Raw genomic sequence first — 22,540 nt, forward strand, 5'->3', positions numbered from 1 at the left:
GACGATCTCATTGATTTCTATCATTTAAAAAGCAGAAAGGTTTGCATTATTAATTATGTTATTCTATAGTTAGCTTGTCAATTAGGTTTAAACATTATTAATTTTTATTATCTCATTTTTAAAAAATTTAGGGTATGAGCCAGTTGGAAATAGAGGATGAGGTGCAAGATGATTTGAAGCGTGCGACAGGTGACTTCACAAACCATGATGATGCAAACAAACTTAACCGAATTCTTCAATTAACTGGGTTTAGTGACCCAGTGTATGCTGAGGCGTACGTCACGGTGCACCACTATGACATAGTCCTGGACATAACCATCATCAACCGAACCAAAGACACTCTACAGAACCTCTGCCTTGAATTAGCTACCATGGGTGACCTCAAACTAGTAGACCGGCCCCAGAATTACACTCTTGCCCCTGAGTCCAGCAAGCAGATCAAGGCAAATATTAAGGTCTCTTCGACCGAGACTGGGATTATTTTCGGTAATATTGTGTATGAGACCTCAAATGTGCTTGATCGAATGGTGGTGGTGCTGAATGACATACATATTGATATCATGGATTATTTGTCTCCTTCTTCCTGTCCTGACTTTGCTTTTAGGAACATGTGGGCTGAATTTGAATGGGAGAACAAGGTTAGTGCCCGTTTGCCTTTCTCATGAAATCAAGTAATATATGTTGACTGTTTCATGCTAGAATAGTGTTCATAATCAGGGTCCATATATTTATTTGATTTATTGGCTGAGATTACAGGTGGCAGTGAACACAACGATAACAGATGAGAAGAAATATCTTGAGCACATTGCCAATTCTACCAACATGAAGTGTCTAACTACTCCGTAAGTCCCCCTCCCCCCATACTATTAATTTATGTGCTGGAGTGTAAGCATGTACAAACGAATAGATGAGTGCTAAAATAATTTGGTTTTAACTGTACATAACCTGCTTTGATCTGTAAAATTGAGCGCACCGTGTAATTTATATACTCATGCTAGTACATGATTTATGTCTGATGGGTTCTTCCAGACCATACCTGACCTAATACTTTTACAGAGCAGATCATATTTAAATTAGTAACGCTGCTAAATTCTGCACTATAATTCGTGCTGTCATTCTCTCTCATTATTTGCTCTAATCTCTTCCGTTTGACCACAATATATCAAAATCAGGTCTCAATTGGAAGGCGACTGCGGGTACCTTGCAGCGAATCTTTATGCGAAAAGCATTTTTGGGGAGGATGCTTTGGTAAATTTGAGCATTGAAAAGCAAGCGGATGGAAAGCTTAGTGGTTATGTTCGTATTAGAAGCAAGACTCAGGGGATTGCTCTCAGTTTAGGTGACAAAATCACCATCAAGCAAAAGGGCTCAGGTTAGAAACCGAGACGTCATGTCATGTTTAACAAAGACTATTTTTATTTTATTACTTTTCTTGTCTTCTGTGTTGGAGTATTTGGTTTATGATGCAAAGTGTGATGAGAGTTCCCAATAGTATTATGTATGTAGAGGGTTTTTGCTAAAATGAATGGAGTTGGAAGTTGGAGTTGGAGTTGGTTTAGTTGAAATGAATTGAAGACGAAGTAGGCTTATTTGATACAGATTGGGCTTTGGGCCGGAGTCGATTCCCAATATACTTTATTGGTTTAAAGAAAAGTGGTTTGACAGACTTGGATCCGCCTTTTGTCCGTGTGTCATCCAGTCATCCTCCAATATCTCATGTTTTCTCAACCGTCCATTTTATTTCAGCCATTCAATCTTTTATTTTAAATTACCTTTTTCTACCTTATTACTCCTTTCCTTTTCATTATCCACAACTCTTTCTATTTGACCTACGCCCACATCAGCAAAAACATATTCTCTTCTTTTTCCTCGTTTTATTTGGTTCATAAAACAAAAAGGAATCAGGTGATTAATAATAAACAAAAAGAAGCAATTGAATCGCATCTGTCATATAAATTTGTGCTTTCTTTGCAAGTAATTGAATTAGATATCTCCCATAAGTTTGTTGACAATACAAGTTTTTTTTTTTCTTTTCTGATATAAAATATGTGGGTTGTGGAGAAAAAGAGAGAGTTGGATTGAGAAATCTTTGACATGGGAATTGAATACCTTAAACGAAATTTTATCAACAAGAAAAGTGGCTGTTTTGGAATCTCACTTATTCCATCAAAACACAAGAGAAACCTCACCATCCTTTCTTTGTAGCATCTTTTTAAGAGAGTTTTATATTTCACTATTTACTTTGAGTACGTATGAAGCTAATTAAAATCAAATTATTCAGTATACTGTAAAATTTACCGTAGGACTGATTGTATGAGGTGTGCTTGGTAATAAGAACCCGTCTGATTTTAGTTAGACAACCTTCTTCTTTTTTTTCTTTTTTTTGAAACAAGTAATTCTCTAAAAATGCAATTATCTGCTCAACTATCAGATATAATATTTTCACAGCATGTCATATTCCACCTGGAATTAATTAAAAGTATTTCAAAAAGCAAGTTCTTTTTCACACGTTCTATAGGTTCATTTGCACATATAATAGTTGACACTAATTAAACAGAACTTCCCTACGGGCTTTTCCGGAAAAAAAAAACTAAAACAAATTAAACGGAACTATGTGTTCCATTGGTTTTTTGCTTTCACTATTTTCATTAAATATTTGCTTGAAATAATCTCTAAACCATAATTTTAGGTATTTTTATAGAAAGAAGATAATAGTCTCCAGTATCAATTACTCGGTTAAATCTCCTAGTTTGACCGCGTTCTAAAAGGTTGGTTTAGATTCAGTTTGTTGTACAGTCTTAGGGGTGCAAACGGATCGGATAGTGGTAAAACTATATCCGTATTCGTTTTTATTTTCCGGATACTGATATGGATCGGATATTAGACGGATACGGATACGGATCGGATATTAATCGGATACGAATACGGATATCCGCTTTTTATAATAGTGAATGACATAATTTTTTTCAAAATATATATTAAATTATATAATATATATCTACTATTCGGATATGGATAATTAAAATTCAAAACCATATCTGTATCCGTATCCGCACGGATATTCGGATATCGGATATCCATATTAAATTTTCAGATACGGAGTCGGATACGGTCGGATAATATCCAACCCGTTTGCACCCCTTGATAGTCTTGACTGCATCAGTCAAGAATTCAAAAAAACAAAAAAAAAAGGTTGGTTTAGTTTACGGCCATTTTTATTAATACCTAAAAAAAAAAATTTAAAATTGCCTTCGTGTTTGGTTTTTTTTCAAAACTGCCCCGACTGTTGGGCCAACGGGTGGCCCAAAACACCAAGCAGACCGCCCGGGCCAAGGGCGGTCCACTAGGGACCAGACCGCCTATGGTCCGGGCAGTCCTTTTTTTTTTAGAGAGATCTTAATATTTTGATTTAAATAATTTTATGAAGAAAATTTTCCTTGTTTAGAGTGTATGCCAAAAAATAAGACATTTGGTATATTTATGCAGTGATGTCGTAACTCTTTAAAACTTTGATTTGGTTTGTCAGTTGACTATCATAAGTTTAAAGATAACACTAATTAAGAATTTGGTCTTGATTCAAAAATTTCCAAGCTCTGACAGCTTGTTGATCTTCTTCTCTTTATTTCTGATACTAAAACAATAGTTTAGAGCTACTAAAATATGAACAAACCTCAAATTAGATCTTCATCCATGCACAGTGCACCCTAGACTGACATCTGGTATGGTACCAAGTCCAAACTCAGTAGCCAAGCACTAAGTAAAGGCCAATGGTATAGTGCAGTGCACTAAAAACATCAAATTTAACCTCTTCTGGTAAATCAACAAGTCTGGACTGATACAGGAATCGAACTGCAAAAGTGTATACACCAGCATGCAGAGCATTGAAAAATACACAAAATTGACACAAATTTCAATTTATTTGGATTTTTCTGCAATTAGTTATGAATTTCCAAACGCTTGGCTTTTTCAAAACTTCAAACAGCCATAACTTTGGCTACGAATGTCGGACTTGCGCGTATGATGACTTTTAGGAAAAGGGGGAATGAGACGGATGTGAATATCGCCACCCCGAGCAACTGGAGCATCAGAATTAAAAAAAAATATCGTTTAGTGCCTCAAAAATTCAATTTAAGTTTTCGTTCAACGGTAGATATACAACGATCGGTATTTTGTTTAGTCAAAAGCCTAAGATTATTCAAGAATTATTCATATAATTATTTTAAAATGTATTTACTATTTATTGTGTTCGTTTGCCTATCTTCGAGCAAATGGTATATGTTGACAATAATCAAATAATCCAATTATTCTCTAAAAAAAAAAAGTTGACATCATTGAGACAATCTAACTATATTTCCTTGTATATATTTGAATAAAATAAATTATTAAGAATCAATGTCAATTTCTTAATTAATGTTATCTTTAGACTTGTGATATACATCTGACAAATCAAATAAAAGTTATAAAGAGTTACGACATCACTGCATAAATATACTAAATGTCTAATTTTTATGGCATACACTCTAAACAAGAATTTTTTTTCTTCATAAAATTATTTAAATCAAAATATTAAGATATCTCTCTAAAAAAAAAAAAAAAAGATCGCCCAGATCACAGGAGGTCTGGTCCCTAGTGGACTGCCCCTGGCCCGGGCGGTCTGTTAGAGGTGTGGCCCGCCCCTGTAGGAGGTAGTCTGCTTGGTGTTTTGGGCGGTCCGTGGGCCCAGTGGTGGGACAGTTTTGAAAAAAAAACAAACATGGGAGCAATTTTAAAATTTCCTTTTTTTTTTTTTTTTTTTTTTTGGGGGGGGGGGGGGGGGGGGGGGGGGGGGGGGTATTAATAAAAATGGCCGTTTAGTTTATATTATTTCCAGCAAAACTCTTTAAACGGCCTATTGAAGCAACTCTAGATATAAATTAAATTAAAATTTTCTAACTACATATTAACCATAAAAATCGTTCAAAATTGTACATTTTCAACAAAAAAAAAGGTTTTACACAGAACATATATAAGTCGTGATAGTTATACAACAATTTTTTTTGGTACGAGTGAATGAAATTATTCTTAATTGTAGCGCCTTTTGCCAAGTTTTATAGCACATCTTCCTCTCCGTAGAATTTCACAAATCAAATTATAGGATCCCTTATTTTTATTTTAAATTTCATTCCGAGACATTCCGAAAAATGAATTCGTATCCTCTGAATTAACTCAAAATACGTACGAGCTAAGTCTTTTGAATTAATATATCTGGATCGTCCGATCTACTTTTAAATATGTACAAGCTAAATCCGCACTAATGCATGAAAAATGTTACATTGCTAAGATTCGTGCGTGGAAAAGTTAAAACAGTTGAGATTGAAATAACAGCAGATTTATTATGAGGTTCGAAACGTGGCATCCAGAGTGGCAATCCATTATCTGGTGGGTCCCACGCTTCTCCCCCAATAGAAATGTAGAAAATAATATGAATAAGTATAAGCAAGCTTCTAAATAGCTAGCTATAGCGGTTTTGGACCCAGAAAGCTAAGCTACGGGATAAAACTGCGCTAATCAAGCTACGACCGCTATAGCGGTAATAGCGGTCCGCTATAGCGCGTAGCGGCAATAGCGGTCCGCTATGCTATATGGGTTATGATTTTGCAATTTTTTTTTTTTCTGAAAACATGATTTTGCAATTTTAATGGGCCTTAATATCTAGATTGATTTTTTTTTACTTTATTAAGCTATATCAATACAATGGAACATGTGCGGGCTATACCGCTATATCAATTAAATTTTGTATCATGCATTAATATACGGTAGTGGTATATTTTGAATATAAAATATATCGATAGTTTTTGAATTAGGGATATTTTGAATGACAATTTGAACTTTGTATTGGTTTAATATGAATAATATTAGAACTTCTTAATTAATTTGATATTTGTTTTCTTGATGAGACATTTTTACTAGGCAAAGCCTTCTATGGACATAAGGACCTATTTGTAAAATGAACATATTTTTATTTTTAAAGTTCAAACAGTCGATCCGAACCGTTCATCTTGTTCTCCATATTAATATGTGCTTGGAGACCAAATTTTACATTTTTCTGATTTTGTTTACTATTTATTAAGATGGGTACAAAATTCAATGGTCTGAATTTGATATTTTTTATACCCATCTTAATAAATAGTAAATAAATTCAGAAAAATGTAAAATTTGGTCTCCAAAGATATATTAATATGGAGAACAAGATGAACGGTTCGGATCGGCTGTTTGAACTTTGAAAATAAAAATATATTCATTTTACAAATAGGCCCTTATGTCCATAGAAGTATCACTCTTTTTACTATTAGTAGAAATATAAAATATAATTTTTGAAATAAAAAAACGCTATTTATAATAGCTTTCGCTATAGCTCCGCTATTCGCTAAAGCTTTTTTTTTTGTCTCCCCGCTACACCGCTATAAAGGCTATTTAGAAGCTTGAGTATAAGTAGTCTCACTTATGAATCACAACCACTCATCAAACTTATTTTAATGACAATATCAACTTCACCACACAACTCTGTTTTTGCTCTTAATTCTTATTTATTAATTAAGTCTAAACTACTCTACATTATTCATTTAAATTTCTAATTTCTTTTTAATTCGATTAGCCCCTTCAACTTTTTGGAAGAAACCACCAAGCCCTTCTCATTTTTTTTTTTTTTTTTTAAGAAATTCGCATTTGTTAGTTATTAATTAAGTTAGCACCACATTAAAATTTCATGAATATTATACTGGCAATAATATTAAGGGGTTAATTCAACAGAAAACTAACCATTTTATTGAACATTTTTTAGTACCTGATAGTGATAGCGATAGGTTTCATTGAATAAAGGATACTTAAATATTGTCGATTCTTAGACCAGGTCTCAAATAAATTTGTATCAAAATGGAGAATGAAAGTTCAACTTTTTTTTCGTAACTTTTGTTTGAAGGTAAAGAATCGCATTTCAATTTTTATATATTTATTTTTTTATGAGGTGACAGATGGCAGATCTAATATATATATAAGAGAGAGATAAGCTACCACCTAGGCACCTACCATACATTGCAATGCATAGAGGTGTCTGTGCATTGCATTGTGGGCTGTTGGAGAGTCCATTTCGCAAGCAGAGCCTCCCCAGTTCCCACCCGTCCCTTCTTTCGCTCTTACGAACTCCAGCCAACCCTAGGCGAAAATCCCGCTCCTCTCCTCTCCTCTCCTCTCCCGTCAGGGCCAACAGCAGCGAACACAGCGCCGATCCTCTCTAGGCGATCCTCCATTGTGCATGGCCCTAGGCGACCCTCCATTTCGCAAGCCCTAGGTGATCCTCACTGACAGCTCTCCCGCTCCTCTCCTCTCCTGTCGGCGCCACCTCCAGCGACACCATTGTCAGAGGTACGACCTCCAGCGACACCTCCAGCTAGTCCAAGTACCTGACTACCGGTACATTTGAAGATTTTTTTCATGATGCTTATAATTTATTTTAAGACTTATTTCATTTGTCTCTGATTATTCTTGTAACTTCTTCTTTTAATTTAGTAGAAATAGCTAATAAAAGAGTATTTGTGCTTGGACTAGCTCTTGATTGGTTCTAATTTCATTTGTACCAGCTCTTGATTGGTTCTTATACCAGTATCCGTGCTTGTAACATCTTCTTAAAATTTATCCAAATTATTTGTAATTTGTTGGAGATGATAACTATATTAGATAACAAGGAATTAAGCACCTCGATACCATTGTACAGTACAATTTTTTCCATCAAAGCATTTTAAGCAATTCTTTATCTTGATTTTTTAGCAGTTTGATGAAACGGAATTGAAATTTAGAAACTTAACATCACTCCGATAAATCATATACCAAGCTTGATTTGATTTAAAAATAAACAAGTCACTCCTGCATTGCATGATTTAAAAAAATTAATAGTTTAGTTTTATCAACTTCTGAATTTGTATCTTCTTACTCAATACAACTGCAAATTAAATGGTCCGAGAATAAGATGGAACGAGCAATTTTTTTGAAGGGTCAGTTCTATCTTTTGAATGAACCACAATAACAGCAAGGTTTCAAAGATGGATTTATCATTCGTGATTTGATTCTGAGATTATGAGATTCGTGATTCTAAGCAATTAGTTAAAACCAAAAAGAAATCAACAAGTTCAAATGCCAGAGGTCTGTCATCTCAGTATTGCATACTTCTTATTTTATTTTACCCTGAGATTTTTATTATTGAGACAATTAATCAGAAATATTTTTGTCAACCTTTCTGTTAATTATTGTTTTTGCAACAACTACTGTTTTTGTAAATATGAAAAATAAATGAAAAGTGCTGTAACCATTTTATACTTTGTAGAGCAAAGGAGACAAGGATGAGCAGTTATCATGGAAAAATGTTGTTAACTTGGATTTGCTTTACGAAGACTGACTTGGCGATCCTAACGTTCCAAAGATGACAATAAATGCTTTTTGAGCAAAGACTGATTTGGATTTGCTTTACATGTACAACTTGGAGCAAAGATGAAACAATAAATGCTTTTGAAAAGTTTCATACTCTGTATCTTCTTGTTATTTTAACTCGTATAATGTATGAATTAATTATTGATTGTATAATTATTGACTATGGAGGTATAATTTTTTAGTTTTTAAATATATATTCTTCTATTGAATTGTTGAATGTAAGGCTGTTATTATTTTTAAGGTGCAATTATTGAATGTAAGTTGAGCTCAATTTGTGTTAATTCTTTTAAAAAAATTGGCAATATGTTGAATGTAAGATTGTCATTATTTTAAATTTCTTTTGTGCAAAGAAATAAAAACAGGTTATTGTGATGTATGTTTCATGTGTTTCTGTTATGCTTGTAAAATGAAAAATGAAATTGGCGCTTGTTGTTTCAACTCTTTTTTTATTTTTTGAATAATTGGCAGTAGCTGCCAATTGGTTTCAACTCTTATCGCTTGTTGTTTATGCAAAGAAAAAATGAATTCAGTACATGTTCATTTTAGCTCTTGTTGCTTGTTGTAAAATGAAAAAATAAAATTGGTTTCTGAAGCAATGTCTTACACTTATTTTTAACTAGATTCTAGCCTAATTAGACCTATTTCAATTAAGCCAACCACCACTCAAAAATAGAAGCATTGGCATCCAACAAAAATAGGAAAAAAACGAGAAATTAAAGAGGGTCGAGAACCCCACTACAAGACTAATCCAAAAATCATGACCACTAGAGTTTTGATCAAGCCTAAAGACCACGAGAGTTTTGATCAAGCTAAAGCAAACAAAAAGATACAAAATTGCCTACCTACAGAGTTTTTTTTTTTTTTTTTTTGCAAATTACATCAAGCAAACATATTCATGCAAACATATTCATGCAAAAAAATGAGAAACAAACATTTCATTACTTGTAATTGATGAAAAACATACATGTTTTGAACATTATACAAAGGGATGTGCATCAATGAGAATGAAACACACATTTCTTGCACAAAATAAACAACAGTTCATAATTGTAATTGATGAAAAACAGACACAAATTTGAACAAAATAAGAACGTTACATTACTCAATTGAAAGTACCAAGAGCATAAATTTATACAATTAATAAGTTCATCCACCATGCAAGTTTAAATAGAGGAAACAATATGAAGCTTGTCAAAAGCACTTGTTTCATCTTTGCTCCAAATTGTATGTATAACCAAATAAATCACAAGATGTTCTCATAAGCTCCCCTTCTTCTTGAGACGCTGGATCGCTAAATCAGTCTATGTATAGCAAATTCAAGTTAACAACACTTATGCCATGATAACTGCTCATCTTTGCCTCATTTGCTCTAAAGAAAAGAGTAACATAGTTATAACACTTATTTAATATTCATATTTACAAAAACAATAGTTGCTGCAAAACAATGCAGTATGTAACTTGGAGTTTAGAAAAACAGTAATTACCAGAAAGGTGAATAGAAATATTTCTGATTAATTGTGCCTCAATCTGAAATGGTTATAAAAAGGCATTTCAATTAATTGTCCCTCACTTGACTATGTTACATTGAACATCACGACAGTAATACAACAACTATTATCTTAAATTGAACATTCAATTAAGAAGTGCAAATAAACTATTCGTTGTTCACATCCTACTGCTTAGCTTACATAACAAGTGATCTATAATATAACAAAAATGCTTATTTGTTACATGATTCTTCATAAATGGGTCCACGTTGCTTCTTTTGCTCTGTTCAATCTGAAACCTGAATACCAAGAAGGTTTACAGAAATGACCAATGTTCACATCCTACTGCTTTTTTTTGACTAAATCAGTGTTGTTTCACAGAAATTAAATTTCACTGCTATTTTGGCTACAAATCAGTGCTATTTGGGCATACCAAAAAGGTTTATAAAGGGTTTTGAATAAAAAATGAAAATAAAGGAAAAAGAGAGGTGAACCAAGAATGATCAGAAGTCAAACCGAGCAAGTAAAGTGACAAGCGAGAAGGGTGAGAGGCAAGAGCGAGCGACAGAGATTTAGGGTTAAGGCATTGCGGGAGAGAGAGGAGAGGGCGGGACAGACCTTGGTGATTAAGGGTTCAAGCTTTGCGAGTGGCGGAGCCGCTCAGGCGGAGGCCGTTGGGGGGGGGCGAGGGTTGGGAGGTGCAGTCGTTGGAGGAGTGTTGGCAGCATTGCTTAGGTTTTGTTTCTTCTTTTTCCTTTCTTTCGAACGGGATAGAAAATGTTGAGAGCGAGAGAGAGAGAGACTGGAGAGGTTTGGTTCAGAAAGTTTCTAATTAAGCAAAAACTGGAGGCCTCCTGTTCCAAAAATTTTGAACTGATCTGATCATTGATCCGCGCGATTTTTAAAGCGAAACCAACGGCCCACAATGCAATGCACAGACCCCTCCATGCATTGCAATGTATGGTAGCTTATCCCTATATATATATATACTAGTATCATACCCGTGTGTTGCAATGGGGACATACTATAAGAAAAAAAAATATCAATGAAAATAATAATAATTATCGAAAAATTAAGACACATGTTAATAGCTCGATTCGAATCTAATATCAAATATCGTACAACAATTCAATATCGACATATAATATGATATCAAAAAACATAAATAAAAAGTGTTATCGTGTGTATGTATATGATATATACACACACACATATTATAGGAGAAATATATATTCACACACGTTCCAATTTATATTTTTCTTTGTTTTCAATTTATATCAAGGTTCTAAATAGCGATTATAGCGGCATAGCGGGGAGACCAAAAAAAAAAGCTATTGCGAATAGCGTAGCTATAGCGGAAACTATCACACATAGCGATTTTCCCTTTTCAAACTTTATATTCTATATTTCTACTAATTATCAACATAATCAATATTAAAGAATTGATGTAACAACTAAATGACAACTAATCTAAGTCTATACTTTTTATCAATTACACAAATAAGAAGAAAAAAAAATCTAAAAAGTAACATTATTTAATAGTTCATACTTCATGGTATTAAATATTATAATAGACAAAGAGCAATTAATTTTATAAGATAAATGAAGTCAATATACATATTTAAACATTTTATAATTATAATAATAATAATCAAAATTAGCTTTCAATTGAAACGAACAATAATAATTTTACAAATGAATACTATAAAAAGAGTAATCAAAATGAAGAATTAGTATTTGAATATTTCTCGATATAGAATGATAGAATAAATCACAAATAAAAATAGAAGCATATAGTTTGGTTTAGTATACTTATCGTAGAAGACCATGTAGCATTAGAAATAAGAATAGAAGTACAGAAGTCCATATAAATTGCAAAAAAAAAACCATGTAGCATAGCGGTAGCTATAGTGAGTCTAATATAGCGGTAATAGCGGTCAGCTATTATAGCTATAGCGGTTGTAGCTGAGTTAGCGCAATTTTATCTCATAGCTTAGCATTTATGGTCCGAAAAAGCTATAGCGCCGCTATAGCTAGCTATTTAGAACCCTGATTTATATTCATCTTCTTCTTTGTTTCCAATTTATAATACACACACACACACACACACACACATTGATATGTTATATATTGGAAATATATTCTAAACTGCCCACAACAATATGTATAGAAACAAAGAAAAATAAATAAGGAAATAAATTTTTTTTTCCATTGTGATCCGTATAGAAACGAAGAATAAGTAAGGAAACAAAGAAATTAGAAAATGGAAGGTGAAGTCTTCTCAATTAAAGAGGAGAAATATGGAAACAAAGAAAAAAAAGATAAATATATAGCTAAATTTCAGAATTTGTTCAATTTTAATTGTAACGTATCGTGTAGTAGTACATGTGGTGAGTATGTTTTTAACTAAATTTAAACTTCTATAAATAAAACCGATGCATTTAATCAAAAGAAGACCAATTATGTAATTGGAGGATTGAGATCAAATTCGAAATTTCATCTTTCAATCGTAGCCATTGGCGGATCGGACATCCAACGTGCTTAATAATAGAATAGAGATATGTATATATATGGTAAGGCTAAGGTGCTATGGGTTGCATAGAGACCTACGGTGCTACGGCTCAATATTCGAGTTTTCAAAATCCAAACGGTCGATCCGAACCGTTCATCTTGTTCTCCATATTAATATGTGTTTGGAAACCAAATTTTACATTTTTTGGAAATTTTTTACTATTTTTTTAGATAGATAGAAAATCAGTTGATCTAAAAAATTCTGCACTATTCAGATATTTGATTTTCTACCTATCTAAAAAAATAGTAAAAAATTTTCAAAAAATGTAAAATTTGGTCTCCAAACACATATTAATATGGAGAACAAGATGAACGGTTCGGATCGACTGTTTGGATTTTGAAAACTTGAATATTGAGCCGTAGCACTGTAAGTCACTATGCAACCCATAGCACCTTAGCCTTACCCTATATATATATAGAGAGAGGAGGGTTCCAATGCCTCATTTTTTTTTCATATCTCATCATACCTCATATTTTATATTTTCGTTTTCAAAGTCCAAATTGTCGATCCGAACCGTTCAACAAAATATTTATACTAAAATATGCATGAAGATGAAATTTTATATTTTTTGGAATTTTTTTGCTATTTTTTAAGATAGGAACAAAATCACTGTTTTTGAACCGTTCAAAAAACAGTGATTTTCTACAAATCTTAAAAAATAGCAAAAAAATTCCAAAAAATATAAAATTTTATCCCTAACCATATTTTAGTATGGATATCATGTTGAACGGTTCGGATCGACAATTTAGACTTTGAATATGAAGAAAATGAAGATATAAAATATGAGGTATGATGAGGTATAAAAAAATGAGGCATTGGAACCCTCCTCATATATATATAGAGAGAGAGAGAGAATGGTTAAGCTCAAATCGTTTGTTCCTGGACTCAGGAACAAACGGCTCGGTTCTCCGATTTCCAAAGTTCAAACTACCGATCTAAATCGTTAGATGTTTAATCTATATTAAAAGACAAAATTTTATATTTTTTAATTTTTTTTTTACTATTTATTAAGATGGTTTGAAAATCGCTGTTTTTATTAAAATTTTGCACCATAAAAAATCAAAGTGGTAGTTCCTCAGCTTTGGTGCTACCAATTCGTTTTTCAATTTTTAAAGTTCAAAACGTCGATCCGAACCGTTCAAGTCAATATCTATATTAAAATATGCTTGGAGACCAAATTTTATATTTTTCTGAATTTTTTTACTATTTATTAAGCCACTTTGAAAATCACTGATCCAACGGTGGCTTAATAAAATAGTAAAATCAAAAGCCATCGTTGGATCAGTGATTTTCAAAGTGGCTTAATAAATAGTAAGAAAATTCAGAAAAATGTAAAATTTGGTCTCCAAGCATATTTTAATATAGAGATTGACTTGAACGGTTCAGATCAACGTTTTGAACTTTGAAAATTGAAAAACGAATTGGTAGTACTAAAGCTTAGGAACTACCACTTTGATCTTAGCCAACCTCTATATATACCTCTCTCTCTCTCTATATATATATATATATATATATATATTATATATATATATATATATGAGGAGGGATCAAGTTACAACAAGTTACCACAACTATTTTCTACACTTTCAAAGTTCAAATCGTCGATCCAAACCGTTAGATGTGATCTCTACAATAAAATATGTCTGGAGACCAAATTTTACATTTTTTGGAATTTTTTTACTATTTATTAAGATGGGTACAAAATTCAATGGTCTGAATTTGACTAGTTTTTGTACCCATCTTAATAAATAGTAAAAAAATTCCAAAAAATGAAAAATTTGGTCTCCAAGCACATTTTATTGTAGAGATCACATCTAACGGTTTGGATCGACGATTTGGACTTTGAAAATGTAGAAAATGGTTGTGGTAACTTGTTGTAACTTAAAAATTGTTGTAACTTGATCCCTCATCTCTCTCTCTCTCTCTCTCTCTCTCTCTCTCTCTCTCTCTCTCTCTCTGTATATATATATATATATATATAGGGAGTTAGGCTGGGGTGCTATGGATAGCATAGTGGCCTCTATGCTACGGCTCAATATTCGAGTTTTCAAAATCCAAACGGTCGATCCGAACCGTTCATCTTATTCTCCATATTAATATCTGCTTGGAGACCAAATTTTATAATTTTCTGAATTTTTTTACTATTTATTAAGCCACTTTGAAAATCGCTAATCCAACGGTTTTACTGTTTTGTGCAGCCACCGTTTGATCAACAATTTTGTAAAATACTTAATAAATAGTAAAAAAATTCAGAAAAATGTAAAATTTGGTCTCCAAGCAGATATTAATATGGAGAATAAGATGAACGGTTCGGATCGACCGTTTGGATTTTGAAAACTCGAATATTGAGCCGTAGCATAGAGGCCACTATGCTATCCATAGCACCCCAGCCTAACTCTATATATAGGTAGGCTAATAAATAATTGATTGTTCCAAGCCTCCCGTGCAACCAAGTCATTTTTCGATTTTTAAAGTCCAAATTTTCGATCCAAACCGTTAGATGTGATCTCCATATTAAAATGTGCTAGGAGACCAAATTTTACTATTTATTAAGCCACTTTGAAAATCGCTGATCCAATGATGTCTTAACCAAACAGTAAAATCAGAAGCGACCGTTGGATCAGCGATTTTCAAAGTGGCTTAATAAATAGTAAAAAACTTCCAAAAAAATGTAAAATTTGGTCTCCTATCACATTTTAATATGGAGATCACATCTAACAGTTTGGATCGATCATTTGGACTTTAAAAATTGAAAACCGACTTGGTTGCACGGGAGGCTAGGAACAATCGATTGTTTATTAGCCTACCTCTCTCTCTCTCTCTCTCTCTCTCTCTATATATATATATATAATAAGGCTTGGGTGCTATGGATAGCATAGAGGGCTACGGTGCTACGGCTCAATATTTGAGTTTTCAAAATCCTAACAGTCAATCCGAACCGTTCATCTTGTTCTCCATATTAATATGTGTTTGGAGACCAAATTTTACAATTTTTGGAATTTTTTTACTATTTTTTTAGATAGGTAGAAAATCAAATATCTGAATGGTGCAGAATTTTTTAGATCAAGTGATTTTCTACCTAGCTAAAAAAATAGTAAAAAATTTCTAAAAAATGTAAAATTTGGTCTCTAAACACATATTAATATGGAGAACAAGATGAACGGTTCGGATTAACCGTTAGGATTTTGAAAATTCGAATATTGAGCTATAGCACCGTAGCCCTCTATGCTATCCATAGCACCCACGCCTTACTATATATATATATGAGGAGGGTTCAAATGCCTCCATTTTTTTGTGCCTCCACCATGCCTTCATTTTTTAAAACTTTAATAACTTAAAATTTAAAACTTAAATGTCAAAATAAAACATTTAGATGTGATCCATGTTATTTTCTCTATATGCTCATAAAAAATCATCACATTTCAATTTTTTTTTTATATGAATCAATAAGTTCAAAAATCAACGTCTAGAAATCATCCACATTAGTATGTTTTTTACAAGCTCTTGATGACAATCAAAATAAAATTGAAATGTCATAATTTTTTGCGTGTGCATAAATAAAATGATGTAGATTATATCCAACAATTTTATTTTGATTTTTAAATTTTAAATTTTGAGTTATTAAAGTTTTTAAAAATGGAGGCATGATGGAGGCACAAAAAATGGAGGCATTTGAACCCTCATATATATATATATATATATATATAGAGGTTGGCTAAGATCAAAGTGGTAGTTCTTGAGCTTTGGTGCTACCAATTCATTTTTAAATTTTCAAAGTTCAAAACGTCGATCCGAACCGTTCAAGTTGTTCTCCATATTAAATTGTGCTTCGAGACCAAATTTTACATTTTTCTGAATTTTTTTACTATTTATTAAGCCACCTTGAAAACAGCTGATCAAACGGTGGCTTCTGATTTTACTGTTTTGTTAAGCCATCGTTGGATTAGCTATATATATATATATAGAGGTTGGCCAAGATCAAAGTGGTAGTTCCCGAGCTTTGGTGCTACCAATTCATTTTTCAATTTTCAAAGTTCAAAACGTCGATCCGAACCGTTCAAGTTGTTCTCCATATTAAATTATGCTTGGAGACCAAAATTTACATTTTTCTGAATTTTTTTACAATTTATTAAGCCACTTTGAAAACAGCTGATCCAACGGTGGCTTAACAAAACAGTAAAATCAGAAGCCACCGTTGGATCAGTTATTTTCAAAGTGGCTTAATAAATAGTAAAAAAAATTCAGAAAAATGTAAAATTTGGTCTCCAAGCACAATTTAATATGGAGAACAACTTGAACGGTTCGGATCGACGTTTTAAACTTTGAAAATTAAAAAACGAATTGGTAGCACCAAGCTCAAGAACTACCACTTTGATCTTAGCCAACCTCTATATATATATATATATATATATATATATTTTGTTCAGTTTTTCTTTTTCTTTTTTATTATTTTTCTTTATATATATATATATATAGAGGTGGGCTACGGTGAGTTGCGAAGTAAAACACGTTTCTACTTCACGCCGTATTTTTATTTTGAAAGTCCAAACGACCGATCCGAACCGTTAGATGTTTAATCCATATTGAAATGTGCTTGGAGACCAAATTTTACATTTTTTGGAATTTTTTTACTATTTATTAAGCATTTTTGAAAATTATTGTTTTGCTGTGAACAGTAAAAAACAGTAAAATTTTCTGGACCATCAGATCAGCGACTTTCAAAATTGCTTAATAAATAGTAAAAAAATTCCAAAAAATGTAAAATTTGGTCTCCAAGCACATTTCAATATGGAGAACAAGATGAACGGTTTGGATCGACGTTTTGAACTTTAAAATCGCAAAATATGAGCGTGAAGTAAAATAGTCGCTTTACTTCGCAACTCGCCGTATCCCACCTCTCTCTCTCTCTCTCTCTCTCTCTATATATATATATAGAGAGAGATGGGCTACGGTGAGTTGCGAAGTAAAGCGACTATTTTACTTCACGCTCATATTTTGCGATTTTAAAGTTCAAAACGTCGATCCAAACCGTTCATCTTGTTCTCCATATTGAAATGTGCTTGGAGACCAAATTTTACATTTTTTGAATTTTTTTACTATTTATTAAGCCACTTTGAAAATCTGAAAATCCTGATGAACAGTAAAAACAATAAAAATTTCTGGACCACCGGATCGGCGATTTTTAAAGTGGCTTAATAAATAGTAAAAAATTCCCAAAAAAATATAAAATTTGGTCTCCAAGTACATATTAATATGGAGAACAAGATGAACAGTTTGGATCGGTCATTTGAACTTTGAATTGGTGATTTATGGTCTAATGCACAAGGATGTCTATGTATTGCAATGCACCATAGCCCATCTCTCTCTCTCTCTCTCTCTCTCTCTATATATATATATATATATATACCCCTTACATTACAACTCAGCGTAGCGTATCTCATATATATAGATGGGCTATGGTGCATTGCAATGCATGGAGGGGTTTGTGCATTGGACCATAAATCTAAAATTCAAAATCCAAATGGCCGATCCAAATCGTTCATCTTGTTCTCCATATTAATATGTGCTTGGAGACCAAATTTTACATTTTTCTAAATTTTTTTACTATTTATTAAGTATTTTACAAAAAATTTGTAAAATACTTAATAAATAGTAAAAAAATTCAGAAAAATGTAAAATTTGGTCTCCAAGCACATATTAATATGGAGAACAAGATGAACGATTTGGATCGGCCATTTGGATTTTGAATTTTAGATTTATGGTCCAATGCACAAACCCCTCCATGCATTGCAATGCACCATAGCCCATCTCCTCATATATATATATGAATATGCTAGCATGCTACGCATAACATAGCTCCCCTCGGTGCAACGGCTCAATATTTGACTTTTCTAAATCCTAACAGTCGATTTGAACCGTTCATCTTGTTCTCCATATTAATATATGTTTGGAGACCAAATTTTACATTTTTTGGAATTTTTTTTACTATTTTTTTAGATTTATTGAAAATCGCTATTTTTTTATGGTCTAGATTTGCTAAAAACAATGATTTTCGATAAATCTAGTGTCCAAACACATATTAATATGGTAAAAAAATTTCAAAAAATGTAAAATTTGGTGTCCAAACACATATTAATATGGAGAACAAGATGAACGGTTCGGATCAACCGTTAGGATTTTGAAAAATCAAATATTGAGCCGTTGCACGGAGGGGAGCTATGCTACGCATAGCATGGGACTTGGCTACGGTGCTATGGGTTGCATAGAGGCCTCCCGTGCTACGGCTCAATATTCGAGTTTTCAAAATCCTAACAGTCGATCCGAACCATTCATCTTGTTCTCCATATTAATATGTGTTTGGAGACCAAATTTTACATTTTTTGGAAATTGTTTACTATTTTTTTAGATTTATTGAAAATAGTTGTTTTTCAGACAAATTTGGACCAGAAAAAACAGCGATATTCAATAAATCTAAAAAAATAGTAAAACATTTCCAAAAAATGTAAAATTTGGTCTCCAAACACATATTAATATGGAGAATAAGATGAATGGTTCGATCATTAGAATTTTGAAAATTTGAATATTGAGCCTTAGCATGTAATGCCTCTATGCAACTCATAGCATATTAGCCAAATCCTATATATTGACTCAAATAATGTATATCTTTTCTTTTGGTTATATACAAATAATCTTTACTTTTAGGATATTTTATTACATATATATTGACACAAGTAATATATAGCTTTTCTTTTGGTTAATACAAATAATCTATACCTTGTATTGTATCCTAAATCCTAATAGAAGTTTCGTTTTCGTAGGATTTTAAATGGTTATTTTGCAGTAATACCCGATATTGTTATTGTTTTGAATTTGTGCAAGTATTGTAGTGTATTTTTCCCCCTCTTTGAGTTCTCTTCTCTTGTCTTCTCTCGGCTCGGCTCGGCTCGGCTGTGCCTGTGGCCTGTGCTGTCGTTAAACAAAAAGAAAAGCTAAAAAAGCACTTCACCAAATTGACGCGCACAAACGGAACGGACCTCTCAATAATCAATAATCCCTCCTCATATTCTTAATACCCCTTCGGATCCCATCATCAAGCCGGGTTAACCCGCTCTCAACTCGGATCTGCTATCCACTAACGAGATCTGACGAGGAAGACGGAGCTGACAAAACCACAACTGGAACAGCAACTGCGCACAAAGATCCGATCTTTCCTGCTTCTCACTACCTCTTTCTTCTACTTCCCGATATGGGTTTCACTACAAGTGCGACCAAGAGATTACTTTGGTTTGTGCTTCTTTGTTTAACGGCCGTTTGTGTAGTGACCAGACAAGAGCAAGATGGCAGGAGGAAGCATGCTTACGTGGCTATGATGTACATGGGTACACCGCGTGATTACGAGTTCTACGTGGCGACACGTGTCATGATGAGATCACTTGCAAGGCTTGGTGTGGATGCTGACCGTGTTGTTCTTGCATCGGTTGATGTGCCGATTAGATGGGTTCATGCAATGTCAGTCCTTTCAATTATCTATCTGTCTATCTATCTATCTATCTATCTATTTATCTATCTATCCATTATTCATTCAGTTAGTGAGCTGTTTAGAGGCTTGTTTGGGGGTGTTATTCGATCTCTTGTGCTTTGAAACTTCTTATTTTTGGGGTTTTGAATTAATGAGTTGTAATTAGTTCCAAGAGATTACTATTGCTACCCACTATAAAACTGAGATTGTTGATTTTGAATTTGTCCTTGAGAAAGTCCAAAATAGCAAGACTACCACTAATCTCATTCTTTGGGTCGCAGTTTGACCATTGAAATTTTGAAAGGGATTTTAGTATACTAGTGTATTATTTTCTGTATGTGAATAAGGACGACCTAGTGATTGGGACATTATTGGGATATTTCAAAATTTGATGGATAAGTTTGCTGACCTATAAATTTTAGGGATATGTTTTAAAAGTTTTTTAATTTTTATTGTTAATTAGATCACAAAAACTTTATTCCTCATGTGGTTATGAAGTTTAGGAAATCATTCTCAATTATAAAAGTTTAATCACATCTCTAATCAATAATTTGACATTTTGAGGATAGTTAATGATCAAGGTAGGTGTACTTGTGCACAGTAGATTTTTTGTTTCTATTACAATGGAGAATATTATTCATTGTTCTCGAAGAATGATTTCAGTTTTAAAACTTTGAAATATTTTAGCATTTTTTCAGGTAGTCATGTTTTTCTTTTTTGAGATACTTCTAAATTGACAGTTTTGTGGCCTTGTTATTTTTCTTTTTCTCTGTTAGATGTGATTATGTATTTGGTCGTTTCCAAAAGAACAGTCTTTTATATTCAGCTGTGGAAACAATGCTTTTATCATGTGTAGAAATTAGAAACCCTTCACCCAAGCAACAATTCAAAAGGGTATGAAATGATTTGAGTCTTAGAAATGATTTTAATTTTTGACTTCTAATTTGTTTAAGGCAAAAGGAGGATGGGGTGAAGGTGGTATCTGTAGAGAATTTAAAAAATCCTTATGAGAAACAAGGAAATTTTGACAAGCGGTTCAAGCTTACACTTAACAAGTTGTACGCATGGAGTCTGACACAATATGACCGAGTCGTGATGCTAGACTCTGACAACATTTTTCTTCAAAAGACTGACGAGCTGTTCCAATGCGGCGAGTTTTGTGCTGTCTTCATCAACCCTTGCATTTTTCATACTGGCCTTTTTGTTCTAAAGGTATGACTATATATAATTTACCAGTCTGAATTGCATAAATTAATAAAAAAAAACTACTGATTTCTGGCTTTTGCCCCGAACTGCAGCCATCTATGGAGGTTTTTAAAAATATGGTCCATGAAGTTGAAATAGGACGTGAAAACCCAGACGGTGCCGACCAAGGTTTTTTGGCAAGCTACTTTCCTGACTTGCTCGGACGACCCATGTTTACTGCCCCCGAAAATGGTACTAAACTTGTTGGCACGTACCGTCTCCCTCTTGGTTACCAGATGGATGCTTCTTATTACTGTAAGTAGCTTTTCACATTAACCTTGTAATATTTACATTTTTCAAATTGGTCCTTACATTGTATTGATTATGCAGATTTGAAGCTGAGATGGAGCATCCCATGTGGGCCCAACAGCGTGATTACATTTCCTAGTGCCCCATGGTTTAAACCATGGTATTGGTGGTCTTGGCCTGTACTGCCTTTGGGTCTTTCATGGCATGAGCGGCGCCGCGAAAACCTAGGGTTAGTACTTAAAGCACTTTTTAATTAAGTTACCAATGGATGCATCTCACACCTATGGTATTTCCCCAGAAGAGGGATGCATTTAGATTCCATCCGACTTAGAATAGCAGCATTATTCCCGGATCAGTACTATTCTCATTCATCACAACATATATTTTATGAAATTTAATTTAGTTTAATTATTTTTATTTTCCCAAAGGTATGGATCAGAACTGCCAGTGACCCTGATCCAATCCATACTGTATATTGGAATAATAGCTGTGACAAGGCTCGCTAGACCAAGTCTATCCAAGCTGTGCTACAACCGCCGGCCCGAAAAGAACACCTCCTTCCTCCTCTCCATGCTAAAGATCGCTACACTCTGGTCCATGCTGGCCGCTTACACCATTCCATTTTTTCTCATACCACGTACCATTCATCCCCTCCTGGGCTGGCCCCTATACCTCCTCGGCTCGGCCGCATTAAATTCAATAGTAATAAATGTTTTTCTCCTACCCATATCTGCAGTTCTCACCACCTGGCTAGGTCTTGTAGGTGCGCTTTTTGTCATGGCATCCCCATATTATTCTGACGGGTTGGTACGGGCCATGGTAGTTTTTATGTATGCTTTTTGTTACACACCTGTTGCTTGGGCTTCTTTGGTTAAAATCATGGGCTCTTTGCAAGTGCTTGTAGAGAGGGAAGCGTACTTCCCTCGACTGGGAGACCCGACCTCAACAACAGCTGAATTTACAAAATTGTACTGACAAACATGTAATTTATTTTATATTTATGAGATA

The 22,540-nt window shown here is 33.4% G+C and overlaps 1 protein-coding gene, 2 long non-coding RNA genes and 1 pseudogene across 5 annotated transcripts in view; 3 read left to right on the plus strand and 1 right to left on the minus strand.

Moving 5' to 3' along the window:
* LOC144547289 (coatomer subunit beta-1-like) overlaps positions 1-1,522 on the plus strand; it is a 3,428-nt pseudogene extending 1,906 nt beyond the window's left edge. The window contains exons 3-6 of the transcript XR_013509064.1: positions 1-39; positions 132-638; positions 757-842; positions 1,173-1,522. The product of XR_013509064.1 is annotated as a coatomer subunit beta-1-like (transcript). The remainder of the gene's footprint in view (positions 40-131; positions 639-756; positions 843-1,172) is intronic.
* A 5,554-nt stretch (positions 1,523-7,076) lies between these two features.
* On the plus strand, positions 7,077-8,731 carry LOC144550610 (uncharacterized). The gene is made up of 2 exons (XR_013510516.1): positions 7,077-7,449; positions 8,357-8,731. It is a non-coding gene; the product is annotated as an uncharacterized LOC144550610 (long non-coding RNA).
* Positions 8,732-9,380: 649 nt separating this feature from the next.
* On the minus strand, positions 9,381-10,724 carry LOC144550603 (uncharacterized). 2 transcript variants are annotated; one of them, XR_013510513.1, is made up of 2 exons: positions 10,464-10,724; positions 9,381-9,829 (listed from the first exon to the last, which is right to left on the minus strand). It is a non-coding gene; the product is annotated as an uncharacterized LOC144550603 (long non-coding RNA). The 2 variants fall into 2 exon arrangements; XR_013510512.1 differs by having other exon boundaries at positions 9,945-10,724.
* Positions 10,725-19,484: 8,760 nt separating this feature from the next.
* On the plus strand, positions 19,485-22,540 carry LOC144571162 (putative glucuronosyltransferase PGSIP8). Its single transcript, XM_078320475.1, has 5 exons — positions 19,485-20,028; positions 20,992-21,250; positions 21,337-21,538; positions 21,614-21,761; positions 21,961-22,540. Exons 1-5 carry the CDS (start codon positions 19,766-19,768, stop codon positions 22,505-22,507), a joined length of 1,419 nt encoding a protein of 472 aa, XP_078176601.1. The 5' UTR covers positions 19,485-19,765; the 3' UTR covers positions 22,508-22,540.

Source organism: Carex rostrata, chromosome 2 (genome assembly GCF_964058835.1).
Source record: "Carex rostrata chromosome 2, lpCarRost1.2, whole genome shotgun sequence".
Lineage (NCBI taxonomy): Eukaryota > Viridiplantae > Streptophyta > Magnoliopsida > Poales > Cyperaceae > Carex > Carex rostrata.

Excerpts from the sequence above, each read along its gene's own strand:
- LOC144571162 (XM_078320475.1), top strand. The coding sequence starts at position 19,766 with ATGGGTTTCACTACAAGTGCGACCAAGAGATTACTTTGGTTTGTGCTT. Across the intron at positions 21,539-21,613 it reads GATGGATGCTTCTTATTACT|ATTTGAAGCTGAGATGGAGC; the intron begins GTAAGTAGCTTT and ends TTGATTATGCAG. Across the intron at positions 21,762-21,960 it reads CGGCGCCGCGAAAACCTAGG|GTATGGATCAGAACTGCCAG; the intron begins GTTAGTACTTAA and ends ATTTTCCCAAAG.